Source organism: Thamnophis sirtalis, unplaced genomic scaffold, assembly GCF_051295495.1.
Source record: "Thamnophis sirtalis isolate CommonGarterSnake01/CBP01778 unplaced genomic scaffold, rThaSir2_p1.2 scaffold_4, whole genome shotgun sequence".
In the NCBI taxonomy this organism is placed as follows: Eukaryota; Metazoa; Chordata; class Lepidosauria; order Squamata; family Natricidae; genus Thamnophis; species Thamnophis sirtalis.
The window spans coordinates 59659824-59680633 of record NW_028261384.1 but is presented as its reverse complement, the minus strand read 5'-3'; the positions used below and the strand labels follow the sequence as shown (position 1 = coordinate 59680633).

The following is a 20810-nucleotide window of genomic DNA, read 5'->3' as shown; positions in this document are numbered from 1 at the left end:
GATAGAATCAAAATCACATGAAATGTTAATATAGTTTTATACTGCTTTGGTAACAGCACACTTAAGAATATTGCATCCATTTTTTTTGGTCATCATGATATAAAAAAGACATTGAGTTCTAGAAAGCATGCAGTGAAAAGAACAAAAATAATTAGGAACTGGAGGATGAAAGATATGAAGAATGGTTGCAGGAACTGGACATTTCTAATTTAATGAAGAGCTAGGAGTAACATGATAGCAGTCTTCCAATATCTAAAGGGCTATCATAAAAATTCTACAAAGCACCTGAGGGCAGGATAAGAAGCAATAGATGGAAACTTACTAAGAAGAGATCTAAGCTAGAACTAAAATTTCCTGATGGTAAAACAATTATGCAATGGAGCAGCTTATGTCTGGAAGTTGTGGATGCTACATCACTGAGATTTTTAAGAAGAGATGGAATGATTATTTATCTGAAATGGTTTAAGTTCCAAGGTCCCTTCCAACTCTGTTATTCTATTATTTGTTAGATTGTTTCCTAGGCAGCATCTCTTTTCCTTGTCCCTCAAGGTCATTTCTGTTCCAGTTGAGGTGGCAGTGAAACTGGCCTACTTAAATGGGTCCAGTTAAATCTGATCATTAAATTTTAATGGGATGATTTTCCCAGAATAGCCATGTGTATGTATTTTATACTTTCTGAAACAAATTTTACTTATTATTAATATCTAGTAGAGTTTGAACTAAATTATTATTAAATGTTTAATAATCTCAAAAGCAATATAGTATTTCCATGCAATTGGACAGCTCTCCTTACAAGTACAGTATAGTACCAGCCTTTCTGAAAGTACCATAAATAGTGCTAATTTTAAAAATAACTTGACAAGTGACAAACCGCATGTTAGTATTTATTGTTTCTCCAAAATGTTCCTGCGGATTTTTTAAAATAAAGCTAAGGTATCCCTTAGCTACCTGTAATTATAAACTTTCATTATTAAATAATTATAGACTTTTTAATGCAATATTGGCTGAAAGACTGAGTAAGGTTTTATAGTCTTACATTTGTGAAGATCAGTCTGGCTTGCCATGAAAACAACTGAGACATAACATGATAACTGTTTTGAATGTGTTTGACCTTATAAAACATTAAATTTAAATTTGGCCTTTGTGGTAATGAAGAACATGTTATTGCCATGGTTCATAAATTGTTATTGAAATTGAATTTGGAGAATGAATATGTAAAACATTGAATTTGAATTTCCTTTATTTGTATGCCGCCCTTTTCCCTGGGGGGACTCAGGGCGGCTCACAATTCAAAAAGGGAGGGGGGGAAAGACAAACAGTATTCCAATATGGAAACAATACAACATATTAAAAGAGAGCACAACAGTCACACAATTCGGGTGGGGTTGAAATCTTAACCCCAGGCCAGCCGGGACAGCCAGATCTTTAAAGCGGCGCGGAAGGATTGAAGGGTAGTGAGGGTCCGAATCTCCACGGGGAGTTCGTTCCAGAGGGTCGGAGCAGCCACCGAGAAGGCTCTCCTCTGGGTAGTTGCCAGTTTGCACTGGCTAATAGATGGAATTCGGAGGAGGCCTAATCGATGCAATCGTATCGGTCTAGTGGAGGTAATTGGCAGTAGGCGGTCTCTCAAATACCCAGGCCCACTACCATGAAGGGCTTTATAGGTGATAAGTAGCACCTTGAAGCGCACCCGGAGATCGACAGGCAGCCAGTGCAGCTCGCGGAGGATAGGTGTAACGTGGGTGAAGCGAGGTGCACCCACAATCGCTTGTGCGGCTGCATTCTGGACTAGCTGAAGTCGCCGAATGCTCTTCAAGGGCAGCCCCATGTAGAGCACATTGCAGTATTCCAGCCTAGAGGTCACAAGGGCACGAGTGACTGTTGTGAGGGCCTCCCGGTTCAGGTAGGGACGCAACTGGCGTACCAGGCGAACCTGGGCAAATGCCCCCCTGGTCACAGCTGACAAATGATGCTCGAAGGTCAGCTGTGGATCCAGGAGGACTCCCAAGTTGCGAACCCTGTCTGAGGGGCGTATAATTTGACCCCCCAGCCTGAGAGATGGAACACTTGGCCAATTCGCGGGAGGGAAATACAGCAGCCACTCGGTCTTTGTCATGATTCAATGGACAAAGAATTTTGGATACAATATAAAGCTTGAACAATGGGAAAACATAGGCGAAGGATTTAAAATTTATATTAAATTAAAGAAAATGTTTATAAAATATTATGATAATTAATCTGCAGTGAGAAATTAAGTTTGGCTAACTAATGTAGTCAGTCTTCTTCTCCTCCTAAAACCACTTAAAGTGTGGAAAACATCTTGGCAGAGAGAAAAGAGCCATCTTTTTAAGAATGAAGCAATATTATAAATTCCATAAACACACACACACACACACACACACACACACACACACACGCACGCACACATATATAAATCCAGTTATTTTCATGTTATTTTCAAAAATTCTGAAATATTAAAACAAAATAGTTATACTTAGTTTTATATATTGAAAATTATTTTTCTTCATTTTTTTCTTTTAACACTTGTTTAATGGCATAATTTTACAACTAGAATTAACCAAAAAGTAATGGAAAGCAAATACAGCTGGGAAACATTTACATGCTATTACGTTGATGCAAGATCTATTATACTTTAGTGTTTATATTTCTAATCCATTCCTGTTTTATGATCCCAAATACTAAGAGCTAGCCAAATGACATTAATGCTTTTGTCCATCATTCTGTAAATTCCAAAAATACTACAAGACCTTCTGTTATAGTAACTGTAAGCAAAGATAGGTATTAGCAACATTAATAAATGATTGATTGCATATTATAAACATTATAAAAGTGAATAATATAGAGTTATTTGTTGTTTATTTAGGAATTTGTAAATAATCTTTACTGGATAAGTATTCTCAGAAAGGTACGGAAAGATTTTTACTACCTGTTCGGGTGAACTGGATCGAATCGGTAGGAACCCACCTCTGCACTGAAAGGAGGAAATGGCTCACATGCTTTGCCCAAGAGTGTGATAGGCAAAAGGCTTTTAAGGGGCTGCCAAAAAGAAGGCGGGGCAATGTATTTTCCAAACCAGCAGAAGGCAAAACAACAAGCATTGGATGGAAACTGAACAAAGAGAGAAGCAGCCTAAAACTAAGGAGAAATTTCCTGAGAGTAAGAGCAATAACCAGGGGAACTATTTGTCTCCAGATGTTCTGGGTGCTCCAACACTGGAGGTTTTCAAGAAGAGACTGGACAGCCCCTCCCTCCCTCCCACTCTCTCCCTCCTCCTCTCTCTCAAACACATACACACACAGAGAAGTTGGATTGGATATCTCCCTCCCTCTCTCCCTTCCTGTTTTAGGCTTGGAAAGTCTGCCAGTGGTGTTCCTCATTTGCCAATGCTTGAGACAGTTGACATTCTCATCTCTGCTACAGGTGAGGTTGTCAAAAAGACTTTTTGGCAAGCACTCAATGCCTTCTCAGCCTCTTACCACTAATGAGAGATGTGTCTCTACTGCCCAAGGTAGGCAAAGCCTCTCATCTGCTGCTGGCGGGCAGATACGCATTTATGGGTGGCGTGGACAGGTCCATCCAGGGCATGGAAGTTTTGCTCTAGCCTGGCAGCCCGGCTCGAGCCATGAGGTTCTTAAAAAAAAATCCATATGGGGAGGGGCTACCAAAATGGGAGGTGTACCTCTGCCTACATAACGGGGGGAAGACTCTCCACCCAGCAAAAACCAATGACTTGAAAGCAGTTCCTCTGCCACCCCCCATTCCCCCGCTGCCTTCCCCAAACACTTCCCCCATTACAAATGCAGCATGCTGTTTGTATGGGAAATTCCTAGAATATAATAAAGCCCACCCACTCACCTCCTGCTGGCAGGCTGGGGTGAGAGGAGAGGTGGAGAAGCTGGTGGGAAGCTGATCGGAGCCTTCCAAAAGAAGGGGGCTGAGGGAAAGTGTGTGTGCTACAGCATACCCCTTTGCCTTGCTTCTCTCCTCCTTTGATCACCTCAGTGCTCGCTCGTGCTCCCCCTCTCCAATCCAGCTTGATTACAAGCGGAGTCACATTGCCTTTTGCAAGCCTGCTGTTGGTAAAGCTGGGTACCGGTGAGGGCTGGCTTTTTGCATAGCTTTGTCCAGCTGTTGGGGGAGGGGAAATGATTTCCTCCCCAGGCCCCTGTCCATCCCACCCAATAGCTGGATAAAGCTAGACAAAAAGCCAGCCCTCACCAGCACCCAGTTTCACCAACAGTGGCCTTGCAAAAGGCAATGTGAGCTTCTGCCTCCATCAAATTACACTAGGGAGGGCAAGAGCAGGAGCAAGCCAGAACGCATCCCTCCAGCCTTTGCCCAAAACCCCGCACCACACCAGGAGGATGAAGTTTGAATTCCTCTCCCCCTGACTCATGCATACCTTAGCAATTTTCTCCGCCCACTTTTCAAGCTGCTGGATCAGGGGGACGAACATAGGTTTGCTGCCCATTGCAGCTAGGAATCAAAAAGCTGAGAATAAATGTTTCTGCTACAACCAGCCAGCCCCTAGATCAGCCTCCTGCAAAATCCATCTCTTGAGAAACCTGGCTGAACTTTTGCTGGGCATGCCACTCACTGAGGAGGAGAGTGGGGCTGGAGCTAAGTGCCCGAAGTGGAGCTAAGACCCCATCCTGGCATCAGGAGTCTTGGTGTCTCAGTGAGCGAAACTTCAACCAGACTCTTCGGAAGGCGACCGGGGGACTGGCAGAGGGCTCTGCATGGACAGCGAGGGTAGGGAGCAGCCCCTAGTCAGCTCTTGGAGGAAAGAGGCAAGGATGCTGGCCTAGAGATCGTCTGGAATTCCAGGCAGCCAAACAGTCTCAATGGCCACATGTCCTCTACAAAGCACCCCATCAGATCCAAGGGGAGGGGACACCTAGCCTCTGCCCCAATGTGCCCAAAAAGGCCAGTCAGGAGCTGGCAGGGAGCAGGATGCAACTGGACCTCATTTCCTTGGGCATCACTTCACTCGGGGAAGGGCAGTGCAGGGACTCCGCCAGGGGGCTGCTTATCTGCAGAATAATCCAGATCCTTCCATGTGACCACTTCCAGGGCTGGGGGGCGCTGGCCCGACAGAGATACTCATGGTAGCTGGGCAGCAACAGGCAACACTCGACCTGTCATACCAGCTGCAGCAGGAAGCCACGTGGTGTGCAAGTGACATTGGTGTCATGCACCTGGTGCATCTCCCCTTGGCTTGCACCACATGGTGGCACTCAGAAAGACAGTGGGCAGGAAAGCTTGAGCAGTCTGGGGATCTTGATATCCCCACAGGCGGAGAAGCCCAGTGGCCAGCCAGGTGTGCACTGTGTCAGGACTGCCCCATCGCTGGGAAGGTGAGGGATGAGCATCGGAGCTCAACATGGTGGGGAGGGCAATGGCTGGTGCCAAGCTCAGCTGCGAGAGAGTGGCTCACCTGCACTGCGGCAGTGGGTCTACATCCCCGAGACTTGGGTCCCTGTGGGCAGTGATTTGTGGTGCCAGGCGGTTCGGTGTGCAAGGCCAGTAAAGGTAGTGTGCCATGTGGTGACTGCGGTATATATAGGGCTCTCAGAGTGGGACAATCGGTGAGCCAGTGAGTCAGTGAGCGGCAGCTGGGTAGGTAGGTAGGGCAAGCATGGTGCGGACGGGCAGGACGAGAGAGTGAGAGAGCGGCGACTGGACATGCAGAGGGAGCGAGCAGGGACAGTCCAGGGGACTGTACCTGTTCGGGGGCGTGGCCAGCTGTCATTGCTTCCAGTTCGGAAAGGTATGCTAGATTTTTACTACCTATTCAGGCGAATTAGGGCAAACCGGTAGCAGCCCACCTCTAACACAAGCACATGCACACGCAAGGATGGCACAATGGAGAAGGCATCTAATTTCCCTACAATATCTTCCCACATGCATACATCTCTTCATCTTCATCTCATTCATTTATGATTGCCCAATTATTGAAAAACTTGCATCAGGAACAGTGTCAACTGTCCAATTAGTGAACCCAAAACAAGGAAACACTTGTGGGAGAATTGAATTCACAAAAGTAAAACTATTGGATATACCAAGTTGGTAAGAAGAAACAAAATGCTCTGGTTTCCCATGCAAATAGTTGCTCTGCTAAACAATACTTTCTCCTTCTCCCCACACCTGTTTGACCACATTGTCCAATTATGAGATGGTCTTTTGTTATGCGAATGGTCCATCTCTTTCTCAAGCAACTGCAGTGGTGACCTTGCTGGCTCCATCTCTCACAATCTCTGCATACATGCTCCACATTCCATTTCCCTCCCCACAGTTCATTGGCAAGTTGGTTTGCTGATAGTTTACATAGCAATGTAGGTCTTGCTCTACCATTGCATTAGTTTTTTCTTCCATCCGATTGGTGCATGGATGGTACCCCAAACTAAGTCCCTGAGCCGATCCTATTTGCTTTAGGAACTGTAAACTGCACCCTCTTGGTTTGAAAAGATGTGCCTTGAGGCTCCATGCAGCTAGTAGATATCCTGCACAAACATTTTGGCCAACTGTTCTGACCTAGGCTTTCTGATACAATAAAAAATTCACAATTAGCTCCAAAAAACCCTCTTTTTATTTCAAAGGCTGTGAATTATATTCATTCACAGCTGGTATGAGTTGCAAATAGTTGGAAAGAGTTCTACAGGAGGTTACCAAAGTCCTTCAGAATAAGACTGATAAGCACCCACCTTAATCTTCTTTGAAAACACTGCCAAAGATTTAATTAGCAATTAGCTTGGCAAGGCCACATGGAGCAAAGAGTTCAAATGTCCTATGGGAGAGGCCAATCACTTCCAAACCTTCCGGAGTCCTACGGGATTGGGCGGCATATAAATCTATTAAAAGTTAAAGTTAAAGCAAACCTGAGTCGTCCCTTCTATTTTAACTGTTCTTGCCTTCTGGCAGCTCTGCTCATGCGCACACTGGGAACAGGGGGAGCCTGTTCCTCTGCCTCGCTGCTGTCCAACTCTGGAGACTCCGGAGGCAGCACATAACTCCTATATGGCCCTGGCCCCCTCTCTGCGTTCAACGCCGAGCCCTCATCTGAACCTTCCCCACACTCCAGGACTGGCCCATGTTCTGCACCAATCTCCTCGTTGTCCAACTCTGCTGCAAGCTCTGCTGGCCGCCAGTGGACCACAATACCACCCTCCAGACTGAGGGAAATTTCACTTCAATTTTTTAAGTCTCAGTTCCATCTTTTCCACCTTTTGCAGGCTAGTCAAACAGCAGGTGCAACCTGAGTCTACCAGAGCCATAAAGATCCTTTTGCCCCTGAGTGGGGCACTAGCATCTCCACCCAGGCAGTCAAAGGGGCAATAGTTCCACTTACCATTAGATCATCCTTCCCCTCACCATTGCTCTTGTAGAAGACCAGGTTGGAGTTGCTGTGGGTTGGAGTTCCCCCCTCTTGCTAGAGGGGAAGACCTTCGTGTGCTACATAATGCAGGTCTAGCTCCACTGTGATCATCAGCTGGTACCATACCATGCGGTTGTCTGGAATTTGCGGCAGGCCGTTTTTCTATAGCTCCTTATTTAGTCCATCTTGGAAATGGTAGACCAATAAGCATTCCAGCCCAGCCAGGCTGCAGAACTCCCGAATGTATTCGTTGGCTTCCTTGCCTTATGGCATGCTCCCAGATTCTTCTTGGCGGACCCAGATAGCGTCTCCAAACCTGGCTCAAATTTCATCCAGCATTCTCCAGCTCAGGTGCTTCTTTATCATGGAGGTACATCACCCACTTTGCCATCTCATCCTCTGGGTTCAAAGTGATGGCATTCACACGGGCAGCTTTGGGCGGATACATAGCCTCTTACTGCTCCAGATGATTCCCTGCCTGGTTCAGGAAGTAGGCCAGTTTCTCTGGCTGTCCATTAAACATGGCTTTTAGAGGTGGGGACTCCCGATCATCCCAACTAGCACATAGCCTGGTGGCAGCCCTTCCCCCTGGGGTGCTGCTTGAGTCTGGGCTCCTGCTGCTGCAAGAATTCCCTGGGCTTGCCCTGCAGCCATGAGGGGAATGGCAGCCCCTGCTGGGAGAGCCCCAGCTCCTTGGACAATACTCCCCAGTCTTACTCTTTGGAGTGGAGAAGGGGAGGGGTTTATCAATGCTTGACACACACCATGCCATGCTCCCAGGACTGATGGATTCATTGACTCTGCTCCCCGCATCTCCATTCCAACAAATTTCTCTCATAGTTGCTCCACAGATGGGCTACGGCATGCTATCAAGAATTTGGAGTATAAGGAAAGAAGTATAAGGAAAGGAGGAGAACAAAAAGGAGAAAATATGGTTTGGTATTTTTTATATTTTTCATAAGTAATTTGAAATAGAAATTTAAGAAATTTCTAGTATTGAAGAGGTGAGAAGTAGGCATAAGCTTATTCTGGGAAAAGCTAGTGGAGAGAAAGTCATTTTACTTTGTTAAAGTATGTCCAAGCAATAGAGTGACACTTCCCTTTAAATACAGTGTTATTTTAATTATGTTTTCATTTCCTTCCTTTCTTTGGGGATTCCAGTGAAATTAAACAGAAGCTTGATGAAGAGGGTAACAAGTGCAGCATCCTTTCCAAGCATGAGAGATTTAATGAGCATTGTTGCATGCGTTGCTGCTCCCCATTTACTTTTCTCATCAATACTAAACGACAGTGCCAAGACTGCAAATACAATATCTGCAAGAACTGCAGCTCTTATCAGAAGAAAGAGAATGCGTGGCTCTGCAACATGTGTCAGCAAGCTAGGTGAGTTTTTATTGTCACATGACTTAAGCTGATGCCTTCTGACTTCTTTTTTTCCACTATTAATTCATTAAATCGAATGTTACAGGAAAACATGCATTCAGTATTCCAGAAATTTCTTATGGTGCTGTTGGTCATTGATTCTTTGGAAAATCCTATAAATTCTTTGGAAGATTTTGATTTCTTCATGAAGGAAATTGTTTATTTAATTGTGTTTTATGTTCAAGATGGTTTGATGAGATGATAACTCAGTGCCTCGAAAGACTTGAACATTGGGCACTATCTAACAAAATGAAATTCAATGGTGAAAAAAGTAAGGTTCTACATTTAGGCAAGAAAAGCAAAATGCACAGGTACAGTATTTGTGGTACTTCGCTCAATAGTAGTAACTGTGAGAGAGATCTTGGAGTTTAGTGGACAATCATTTAAATATGAGCCAGCAGTGTGCTGCAGCTGCCAAAAAAGCCAACACAGTTCTAGGCTGCATAAACGGGAATAGAATCAAGATCACGTGAAGTATTAATACCACTTTATAATGCCTTGGTAAGGCCACATTTGGGATACTGCATCCAGTTTTGGTCACCATGATGTGGCAACAAAGATGATTAGGGGATTGAAGGCTAAAACATGAAGAACGGCTGTCGGAACTGGGTGTGTCTAGTATAATGAAAAGAAGGACATGGGATGACATGACAGCAGTGTTCCAATATCTCAGGGGTTGCTACAAAGAAGAGGAAGTCAAGCTATTCTCCAAAGCACCCGAGGGCAGGACATGAAGCAATGGATGGAAACTAATCAAGGAGAGAAGCAACCTAGAACCAAGAAGAAATTTCCTGACAGTTAGAACAATTAATCAGTGGATTTGCCTCCAGAAGTTGTGAATGCACCAATAATGGAAGTTTTAAAGAAGAATGTCACAGCTTCTTCACTTTATAACCAAGAAAGAAACTACTCAACTCCATTTTGCAGAATTAAGAGTACTTTTACTGATTATAAGTAATTAGAAGCTAAGCAAAGCTGGATCTGAGCAAAAGGCACGAAAGAATTAGATATCAGTACATGATTCATTCCCCTCTCCTTGGTACCCCAGTCCATAGTCCAATCATATATATCGACAGCTTTCAGGTGGGAGACAACTTCAAAAATCATCATCAGGTTGGTATGCCGGACAGTTGGCCTTCCTGCCCTCTGGCTGCTAGGTTGGGGTCTGACTTATTCAGTTTTGGAACCCCTTCTTCCCTTTCAGGGGGCATAGCAGACCGGATGCGTAACCACCCTTTCCTCCAATTTATGTGTGGGTTCCACTTACGCAGCCAAGGCAATCCCAATATAAGGGGTCGGTCCATTCCTGGGGCTACAATAAAACTTATTGTCCCTTGGTGGGTTCCCATCCACATCTCAATCGGCTCAGTAACAAAGTGAGCAGGGCTCCCTCCCTTCAATAGAGCCATCCAATTGGCAAAATGCAATTGGGATTTTCAAAGTTTTTAGCTTCAATCCCAATTTCTCTACTATTTCCGGGCTCATAATGCATCGTGTACAACCGGAATCTAAAAGAGCTAGAATTTTCTCTCGTGCGCCAGAAGAGGGCACTCTAAGCTCAACTGGAATAGTCATGGGCCCCGAATGGAAACTTACCCATCAGTCATCATCAGAGTCACTTCCTTCCGAAGAGCTGGGGGTTTCCTCTCTTCCTTCCACAGGGTTGAAACACTGAGAAGTTTCCTCCCCTTGCAGGGTAGGTTCTTTCCTCTTGCTGGGAGGTTTTTCCAGCCTCTTCTCTTTCCGAGGGGGTTGGGGTTTTTGGTACATCTTGACCTGGCAATTCACGGCACGATGTCCCTCCTTCCTACAGCAGAAAGACACGAAGGGTTTGGGCTTACTTGCAAATCCACCTTTCCCTCCTTTCGGGACTCCTGGTGGGGGGATTGGCAGGGAGGATTCTTTGCCCTCACCTTCCCCTTGGTACTTTAGCCTGGCCAGGTCAATTTCAACATCAGCGGCTGCTTCATACCAGGGCTGCAATCTACGAGGAGGTGTCCTGTTCACTCAATGCTGATAAATCTCTTTGTTTAACCCATCAGTGAAATGGTCCAGCAATGCTTCTTCAGACCACCCCCTCATAAAAGCTGACAGCTCCCAAAATTCTTGTACATAATCAGCTACTGGCCGTTTCCCCTGGGTAAGAGTTGTAAACTTAATTCTGGCTCTTCACTCTGTGAGGGGATCATCAAAGCGTTTCCTCAAAGCAGCCATAAACCCATTAAAGTCTCTCAAAAGCGGGGAATCAGTGTTGTGCAATCCCACCATCCAATCTGCCGCTTTTTTCCCAAAGCCATCAATATAACCCTTACCTTGGCTTCATCAGAACCCAGTTCATCGCCATACATTTGCATGTAGTTCCATGCTTGAACAAGGAAGAGACCTAGCTCTTTTGGTTCTCTGTATTTTACACTTAAAGGAGGAACCTTAGCCATCTGGCGTCTGCAACCCTCCCCCTTCTTGGAATGTTTCTAGCGGAGAGGTTGGGGTCGGCGTTGGGTCATCTTGTTCAACTCCCCTTTGGCCCCTCCAGTCTCTCTCGGGTCAGGCAAGATATATTTTTTCTCTGTCTCTACCTCAATTTCTCTCTCCATTTCACTCTCATGAGTCTGCCGTCTCTCGCACGCTCCTTCGAAAAGTTTCATGGCTTGGGACATCATAAGATTTTCCTCCTCAGGATCTCTCCAGTCAGCCGCTGGTTTTCTGGGCCTTCTCATAGTAATCCCAGTCAAAGGTTTTTCAGGATCCTCTTTCCGTCGCATTCCCCAAGTCCACCTGGGTCAAACAGATCCAACTGCAGGCCAGCCATCCGCTCCATCTCCGAAGGGCCTGCAGCTGCTCCCATATCTTCTTGATCACTGCCTTGTTGGGACATTCTTCAGGTTTTGGGTGCACCCCCCTCGGAAGATGTCAGCTCCGGGATGGGTGCGAGGTGAGATCCAGCTTAATGTCACAGCTCCTTCACTTAATAACCAAGAAAGAAACCACTCAATTCCATTTTGCAAAATTAAGAGTACTTTTACTGATTATAAGTAATTAGAAACTAAGCAAAGCTGGATCTGAGCAAAAGGCGTGAAAGCATTAGATATCAATACAGGATTCATTCCCCTCCCTTGGTGCCCCAGTCCATAGTCCAATCATATATCTCCACAGCTGTCAGGTGGGAGACAACTTCAAAAATCATCATCAGGTTGGTATGCTGGACAGTTGGCCTTGGTGGAAAACTCCCCTCCATCCACATGCGCAAACGAATGGTGAGAACAACTCCCAATTAACAGTCCTCCTGCACAGATTATTTCCCTCACCCAAATACTATGCCCTCCCCCGCCCCCGTTTCAATGGCAGCTGAAAAGCAAGCAGCAAAACAGAGGCTGGCAAAGAGGTTGGATAACTATTTGTCTGAAATGGTATAGGGTTTCCTGTCTAAGCAGTGGGTTGGACTAGAAGATTCCAACGTCCCTTCCAACTTTGTTATTGTATATTTTATATTCAGTGTCATGGTTTTAGGAAATCAAAGTTTACTCCATAAGAGAGAGAGAGTTGGCAACAATTATCAAGCAGCAAAACATAAAGAATATAGGGAAAAGTAAATTGTCAGAATTTTCTGCTGTGTATTGTCTACATTACAAACAATATACAATAGTAGTATAGCTGGAGCTGGCTAACACCATTTTACAGGAGCTGGTTTTTAAGTTGTTTTTTTTAAAAAGTGAGTTAATTGACAGAATTGGGCCCCTAGAGTGGGGCTTAGAGTGCCAGTCTTTGTGGTGAAATGTTGAAGCAACAGTAGAGCTGGCAAAGCTTGTTTCCTTGTTGAAAGAGAAAATGAAGGGGTTTAAGGAGGAGTTTCAGAATCACAGCATAGCAGGAAATATGTGAGGTTCTTGAAGTTTTCTACACAAGTAAAGCAAACAAGTAATGAGAATAGAAAAAAACCTCTAGCAGAATGGAAACATATGGTAGCGTGTAACCCAGAGAACCAAGTGGATTAAGGGATGTTCATTCCCAGTGAAGCTCATTAATCAGTATCATCTTTCCTACTAAAAAAATTATCCACAACCCTTTGATTGTTAAAATAATACTGTGAAAGAATTTGAATTCTCATAGGGTGAAGTAGCCCAAAAGCATGTTATGGTGCTGAGTACCCTACTGAGAGGAACCAAGGCAACTGTTTGCAGATGAGTTATATCATTGTGAGAAGTGTATTATCTTTCAAATGCCTATATCCATAATGTAATCCCGAGTATTCAAATTTACTAACAATTGTATTTTCTTATTTTATGTGAGTATGAATTATAAGTCCAGAAGAAACTTTTGAAAAAAATTCTGGGAGATAATGTACGTAAAAAGTTTTTTGCATAAATTCTTGTAATTATTAGACATGGCAAAAGAATAAAAAATGGAGTATTGGAATCAATAACTGGCTACATAGATTGTGTCTCTGAGATTTACATTATGCAATAATGGATAATCCTCCTTTCACAATGGAAACCTGGGAACAAATGAGTTGATTGATAAATGGGAAAGAAGAATTTGGCAGGTATCTCACCAATCTCAACAATATAGTGCTAAATTTATCAGCCCTCTGAGGTAGACTACATCAGAAAACAGATGTTACAGGACTTGATATAACTATATTGCTATAAGATAATATCTGGATCTTGAAAGCCTGACAGTCTCTATTTTTCCTTTTATTACAAAGAGAATGAGGGCAGAACAATCTGAAAATTTGTTCTCCTTCCTTTCAGACTAGGTAGGCATTTAGATGATAAATGCCGCAATCCTTCCATGTTATATCCATATTCTTCTGTGTATTGTGCTCTTTTTACACAACAGAGAAATGGTCATGAACAACAGAGAAATGGCTGCTGTCGCTAAATGCCAGGTCTGTTGTTCATAAGGCTCCCCTCGTCCGGGACTTGATTTTAGACGAGGGGGCAGACCTGGCATGTATTACTGAGACATGGCTGGGCACGGAGGGAGGAGTCCCCCTCGTAGAGATGTGCCCAGATGGGTTTCAGGTGCTTCATCAGCCGAGAGCCCAGGGAAGGGGTGGCGGTGTGGCTATTGTAGTCCGGGAGTCTTTAGCTCCTCGTAGGATCCCTGCTCCGGAGCTTGTCGGGTGTGAGTCCCTACTGTTGAAGCTGGACCTCAAGGGTCAAGTGGGTCTGCTGCTAACGTACCTGCCTCCCAACTGCGTTGCAGCAGCCCTCCCCTCGCTCCTCGAGTCAGTAGCCGAGCTGGCAGTTGAGTTCCCTAGGCTTATGGTTCTGGGGGACTTCAATTTGCCTTCGCTCGGTGAACGCTCTGACGGAGCGCAAGAGTTCATGGCTTCCATGACAGCCATGGGCTTGACCCAGGTAATTCGAGGCCCAACCCATTCAGCAGGTCACACACTCGACCTCGTATTCCTCTCGGAGCAGTGGAGTTATGATCTTGGTCTGAGGGGTAGTGAGACCATACCCCTGTCGTGGTCAGACCACTGCCTACTGAGGCTAGACTTCCGGAGGCCAAACCCCCACCGTAGGGAGGAGGAACCGACCAGGTGGTTCCGCCCCAGGCGACTTATGGACCCTGTAAGGTTCCAGACGGAGCTTGGGGTTATTCCTGATACTCTCGCCCGCAGTTCGGCGGAGACTCTTGCTGCTGCCTGGCACTCGGCAGCGTCAGAGTCTCTGGACCGGATTGCACCACTACGGCCCCTCCGGGTCAGCGGCTCCCGGAGGCCTCCTTGGTTTACCGAGGAGCTCCGGGAGATAAAGCGCCGGAGGAGACGCCTAGAGCACCAGTGGAGATCCGATAGGTCCGAACCGAACCGGGCACTTTTGACAGCATGCACCAAGGAATACATCCGGGCATTAAGAACAGCTAAAAGAACACACATTGCCACCTTGGTAGTGTCCGCCGAGTCCCGCCCAGCCGCCCTGTTTAGGATAACCCACTCCCTCCTAAATAGGAGGGAGACGGGGGACCCCTTACAGGGTAGGGCTGAGGAGTATGTTCAGTTCTTGGTGGACAAAGTTGCTCGGTTTCGGTCGGACCTGGACTCCACTCCCGCAGATCCAGCCGAGACACAAGGGAATGACTTGGCAGACCATCTCTGGGTTGAGTTTCAGGATGTTGCCTCCGGGGATGTGGACAAGGCTATGCGAGCTGTGAGTGCCTCCACCTGCATACTGGACCCGTGTCCCTCCTGGCTGGTTGCCAACAGCAGTGAGGTGACACGGGGCTGGATCCAGGCGGTTGTTACCGCCTCTCTTTGGGAGGGGCATTCCCCACCGCGCTCAAGGCGGCGGTGGTGAGACCCCTCCTGAAGAAACCGTCCTTGGATCCAGCCGTTCTTAATAACTACCGTCCAGTCTCCAACCTCCCCTTCATGGGGAAGGTTGTTGAGAAGGTGGTGGCCTTCCAGCTTCAGCGTACCTTGGAGGAAGCTAACTACCTTGACCCCTTCCAGTCCGGCTTCAGGCCCGGTTACAGCACAGAAACCGCTTTGGTCGCATTGACCGATGATCTCTGGAGAGCCAGAGATGGAGGCTATGCGTCCATCCTGGTTCTCCTTGACCTCTCAGCGGCTTTCGATACCATCGACCATGGTATCCTTCTGCGATGACTGCGGGAGGTGGGGGTGGGCGGCACTGTTCTGCAGTGGTTCTCCTCCTACCTCTCGGACAGGTCACAGTCAGTGTTGGTGGGGGGGCAGAGATCGTCCCCGAGGCCCCTAACTTATGGGGTGCCGCAGGGTTCGGTCTTATCCCCCCTACTATTTAACATATACATGAAACCGCTGGGCGAGATCATTCGGAGGCACGGGATAAAATACCACCAATACGCGGACGATACACAGTTGTATCTGTCTGCCCCGTGCCAACTCAATGAAGCGGTGGACGTGATGAACCGGGATCTTGAGGCTGTTAAAGACTGGATGAGAGCTAACAAACTGGTACTCAACCCGGACAAGACCGAGTGGCTGTTGTGTTTTCCTCCCAACAATTTGGCCGACGTTCCATCACTCAGGCTGGGGGGTCAAAATTTATACCCCTCAGACAGGATCCGCAACTTGGGAGTCCTCCTGGACCCACAGCTGAGTTTCGACCATCACTTGTCAGCTGTGACCAGGGGGGCATTTGCCCAGGTTCGCCTGGTGCGCCAGTTGCGGCCCTACCTGAACCGGGAGGCCCTCACAACAGTCACTCGAGCCCTTGTGATCTCTAGGCTGGAATACTGCAATGTGCTCTACATGGGGCTGCCCTTGAAGAGCATCCGGCAACTACAGCTAGTCCAGAACGCAGCCGCGCGAGTGATTGTGGGCGCACCACGGTTCGCCCACATAACATCGATCCTCCGTGAGCTGCGCTGGCTACCTGTTGGTCTCCGGGTGCACTTCAAGGTCCTACTTACCATTCATAAAGTGCTCCATGGTAGTGGATCTGGCTATTTGAGAGACCGCCTTCTGCCAATTACCTCCCTCCGTCCCATCAGATCGCATAGAGTAGGCCTCCTCCGAATTCCATCCGCCAGTCAGTGCCGACTGGCGACTACGCGGAGGAGAGCCTTCTCAGTTGCAGCTCCGACGCTATGGAACAATCTCCCCGTGGAGATCCACACCCTCACCACCATCCAGGCCTTCCGCACAGCCCTCAAGTTCTGGCTATCCCGTCAGGCCTGGGGATAAGACTTTACTCTCGCCCCTCCCGAATGTTGAATGAATGTTGTGTTTTTACCGTTAATTATTTTTACTCACATTTTCTTTTTGTGTTTTGTTCTGCACTCCCCTCCCTTATAATTGTAAGCCGCCCTGAGTCCCCTCAGGGAAAAGGGCGGCCTATAAATGTTTAATAAAACCTAAAAAAAACCTAAAAAAACCATTCAAAGGAAGGAAATACTCTCCTTTTTTAGTTGACAGGCACTTGAGATTACCAGAAAAATCATCAAATTGAATCCAGTTCCTTTGATAATTTTATTTACAGATTCATATTCAGTTACCTATACAGTATATGTATATATGTGTATTTTTACATTCTAAGCAATTTCTATTTTTTTTTTTCTTATCCTGGGATTTCAAACTCTGAATCACACCTGGTCTGCAATTTCAAAAGGGAAATGCAGTATCATGTGAGTTTGAATATGTTTTGGAAGTAGATCCTCTCATATAGGGTAGAAAAGAAAAGTTACAAGTAAGGGCGTGGAACAACTGTCAGAATAAAGTGCAATATAGTGGGGCCTGAGGCCTATCAGTGAAGGAGTGGATTTCAGCAAGCTATCAACAGAAGAACTGAAAGTGGAGTCTGACAGCTTCTCCATTCCAGCAGAGATGTTGACAGCTTATAGACAGCCATCAACTGGTAAACCATATTCCTTATCTCTATTCCAGCACAGTCTGAAAGACTGCATAGCAGCAGAAGCCAACTAACTTCAAGATGACTAAATGATGGTTAAAGATTTAGTTGTAGCTCAGATGAAAAAGGAAAAAAAAACTATTTATAGGACTTTTTAGGAGTTAGATATGGACATTAGTATAAGTATAATATTTAGCAATGTTAAGTAAAGTGTGTGGTGGCTCTTGAGGCTAGGATGCTAGGCTGACAATTGGCAGGCACACACTCAACACCCAGTTGCTGCCATGGGATAGGGTGAGCTCCTGTCACATTCCAATTGCTGGTGACCTAGCACTTTGAAAGCAGGTGACTTAGTTAGAGAGATGGGTACCACTTCAATGGGCAATTTAACAAGGACCTGAAGCTAGCCCCCAATTGGTTGCCCCACAAGCAACAGTGATGTCACCATTTAATCCTTTCAATCCAGAAGCACTTCAATACTCCCAACATGATTGGAATAATAATTATCATATGTTTATATAATAAAAGGCTTCTCTAAAAATACAGGGGAGATAAGCATATTATTCTTGTTGCTTTTAATATTATTTCCAAAAGCCCTTCACAGTACTTTAATAAATGTGAGTTAAATATGTCAAAATTCTTGAATTGCTACTTAAATTGAAGTGGATTGGTTTAAATGTGTGGTGTTTGTACTGTCCATACAAAATCTGACTTTTTACTGCTACATGAAGGAAACATGAAGGATAATTACTATAAAGTAAAACTATCTCTTCATCCTAGATAAGTCACATTTCCTTTTTTTTTTGCTTGTGATTGTATTTTTCTGCCCTTAGTTGCAAGCATACAACCATTTATCCGATGGCTTCCTGGATTTTTAGCATGACAATTTTGATCTTTGTTGTCCATGTTTTCTCAAGCGTGAGGCTTGTTTGTCTTTGTATCTGAGATTCCATTCTATTCCAGGTGGCAGCAATAGTTATCTTCAATGGAAAATACTTAAACAAGGGTTCTGAAGCCCATTAAATTTCAAATATTTTAATAAGTGGTGTAATAATATCCAACTTTACATCTGGAAGAAAGAAAATACTATAGTCCAGTAGGCTAACAATGATGTCATAACCAGTCACCCTCCTTAGGAATGGTATATAACAAATTAAAATTAGGTTAGTTAAATAAAATATAGATAAAAACCAATAGTTTCAAAAGTAAATGACTGTAGAAGCCTCTCTAAATTTATGCATTTTCTCTATATGATTTCTGCATTTTTTGAATCTTTCTGCCCTCCATTTTAGCCTGACTTCATAAAATCCATTTGTCAATACTAATAGACATACTGATATATTGCATCATATATAATCTCTTAAAAAATCAAAATATTTATTTTAGAAATAATTTAATAATTGAATTTAATTGAAAAGATACTTTTATATAAACAATCTGTTTTGGGATTAGGGCTTTGATATGTAATAGTGATGCATTTACACCAGAAAAAGGCAAAAAGCTATTGCCACTTTTTTGCTTTTAACATGAGTAGTGTTTTTTAAAGCTGGAAAGAAATCTTCTCATGTGGGAAAGTAGAAGAAAAAAAACTTGCAAGGGACAGAATGGAGCAACTGTCAGGATAAAGTGCAATATAGAGGGTGTTTATAGAGAGAGAATTACCACAGATTGAGATATTAAATAGAAGGAAATACTTTCACCTAGAGTTTTTTGAAATAAAAGGTTTTTTTAAAAATCAAAGTACATAACAATATTATGTTTGCACGATATATTATCTATGTAGATGAACATTAAATATTCTAAAATTAGAAGATTGTCTCCTATTCTTTCTGAGTGGATGATCTATTGTGTAAATTATTGCTTTGAGGATAGGTCGTTCTTCTTTCCTTCAAATGTCATATGCAGAACAGAGGTAGTATTCAGCTGGTTCACACTGGTTTGCGTGAACCGGTCGGGGAAATTTGACCTGGGCAGCCAAACCTATAGCAATTTCTGGCTGCCCCTGCCCCCACTTAGACGCCCAGTCCCCACTCACCCCACCCACCCAGTCGCTGCTCACTAGCCCTACCCGGCCAGGTCACTCCTCACTTCACCTGTATGCAGTGGTGGGTTTCAATTTTTTTTTAGAACCTCTTCTGTAGGTGTGGCCTGCTTTGTGGGAGTGGCTTGCCGGCCATATGACCAGGTGGGAGTGACTTGCCAGCCATGTGATTGAGTGGGAGTGGTTTGGCAGTCATGTGACTGGGTGGGCGTGGCCAACTTGTAAAATGTGATGAAACTCACTTAACAATGCTCTTGCTTAACAACCAAAATGTTGGCTCAGAAATTCTGGCATTTGAAGCACGCAAGTCTTAAAGCTGTCAAGTTACAAGACCCTTGTGCCCCTAACCCTTTAGAAAAAAAACCCAGGGGTGTTCAAACTTGACAGCTTTAAGACTTGTGGACTTCAACTCCCAGAATTCCTCCTCCAGTCATGCTGGCTCAGGAACTCTGACATTGAAGCATGCAAGTCTTAAAGCTGTCAAGTTACAAGCCCCTTACACCCCTAACCCTTTAGAAAAAAAACCCAGGGGTCTTCAAACTTGACAGCTTTAAGATTTGTGGACTTCAACTCCCAGAATTACTCCTTTCGCTCTTCATCTTGATGTTGTGTGGACGGGCAGGGGGAGGGAGCTGGAACCGGTTCTAAACAGCAATGTAGATTTATGGAACCTCTTCTATAGAAGAGGTTAGAACTGGCAGGAACCCACCCCTGCCTGTATGGGTTTTCACTTGCTCACAATCTCTGCTCTGCAGCTTGCCTGCCTGAAGTGCTACGCTCCAACTGAGCAGCCCTGATCTGCCTGTCAGGTAAGCCTGCAAGCTAGCTGCCCCTCACCCCCAGCCTATCTTCAAGGTGGCCCATGGCCCTGCCATGCTTGCCTGCCTTCCACATGGCCTTCCCAGTATCCCCATGGCCAGCTTGTGAAGGCAAGCAAGCGGGCCTGTCTATGGGGATCGCCTGGAAGGCCACATGGAAGGTAGGCAAGCATGTTGGGGCCACCAGGCCGCAGGGGAGGGAGCTAGCAGCCTGCACCTTTGCCCACAGCCCTTCCATGCTTGCCTGCCTTCCACGTGGCCTTCCCAGCAGTCCCCCACACCTGCTTGCCTTCCGAGGTCAGGTCATGCATCTTACCTGTGAAGGTGACACGCTGCTTCCGGCCCTGCCAGTGGGTAGGCAGGTGATCCTTGGGGAAGATGCAGCTACCATGCTGGGGCTGAGAAGGGCAGCAGTGGTGGTGCTCTGGGAGGGAGGGGGATTTCCCGGGGCTGCTGCACACATGCAGCAGCCCTGGGATATCTGCCCACCCTCCTGGAGCACTGCTGCTGCTCGCTTTCCTCCTGCTGCTGCTGCGCTGGAGCCAAGAGGGGTGTCAGTGCTTGATTTCTTCCTTCTGCCACTGTACTTGGACTGAGAGGGTTGGTGGTGCTCCAGGAGGTCAGGCCCTCCCGGAGCACCGCCACAGCCCTAGGTCTCACCTTTTCCCTGCCCCTGCCCTGGACCTCTCCTTCCGCCACCACTGCCATGGCTGGACCTTGCCATCAGGATCAGTATGGGTAAGTTCTTGTTTGGCTCCCTGGGAAGGGCTCCAACATGGAGGGCTGGGATATGT

At 45.7% G+C, this 20810-nt stretch overlaps 1 protein-coding gene across 5 annotated transcripts in view; it reads left to right on the top strand.

Moving 5' to 3' along the window:
• The window catches only part of MYRIP (myosin VIIA and Rab interacting protein), a 236258-nt gene that overhangs the window by 92125 nt on the left and 123323 nt on the right, over nucleotides 1-20810 (top strand). For 4 of the 5 annotated variants that reach the window (XM_087712998.1, XM_087712997.1, XM_087712996.1 and 1 more), the window contains exon 3: nucleotides 8558-8779. The exons of the other annotated variant lie outside the window; for it this stretch is intronic. In XM_087712998.1, coding sequence (XP_087569124.1) covers nucleotides 8558-8779 — 222 coding nt within the window. The remainder of the gene's footprint in view (nucleotides 1-8557; nucleotides 8780-20810) is intronic. 5 annotated transcript variants of the gene reach the window in all.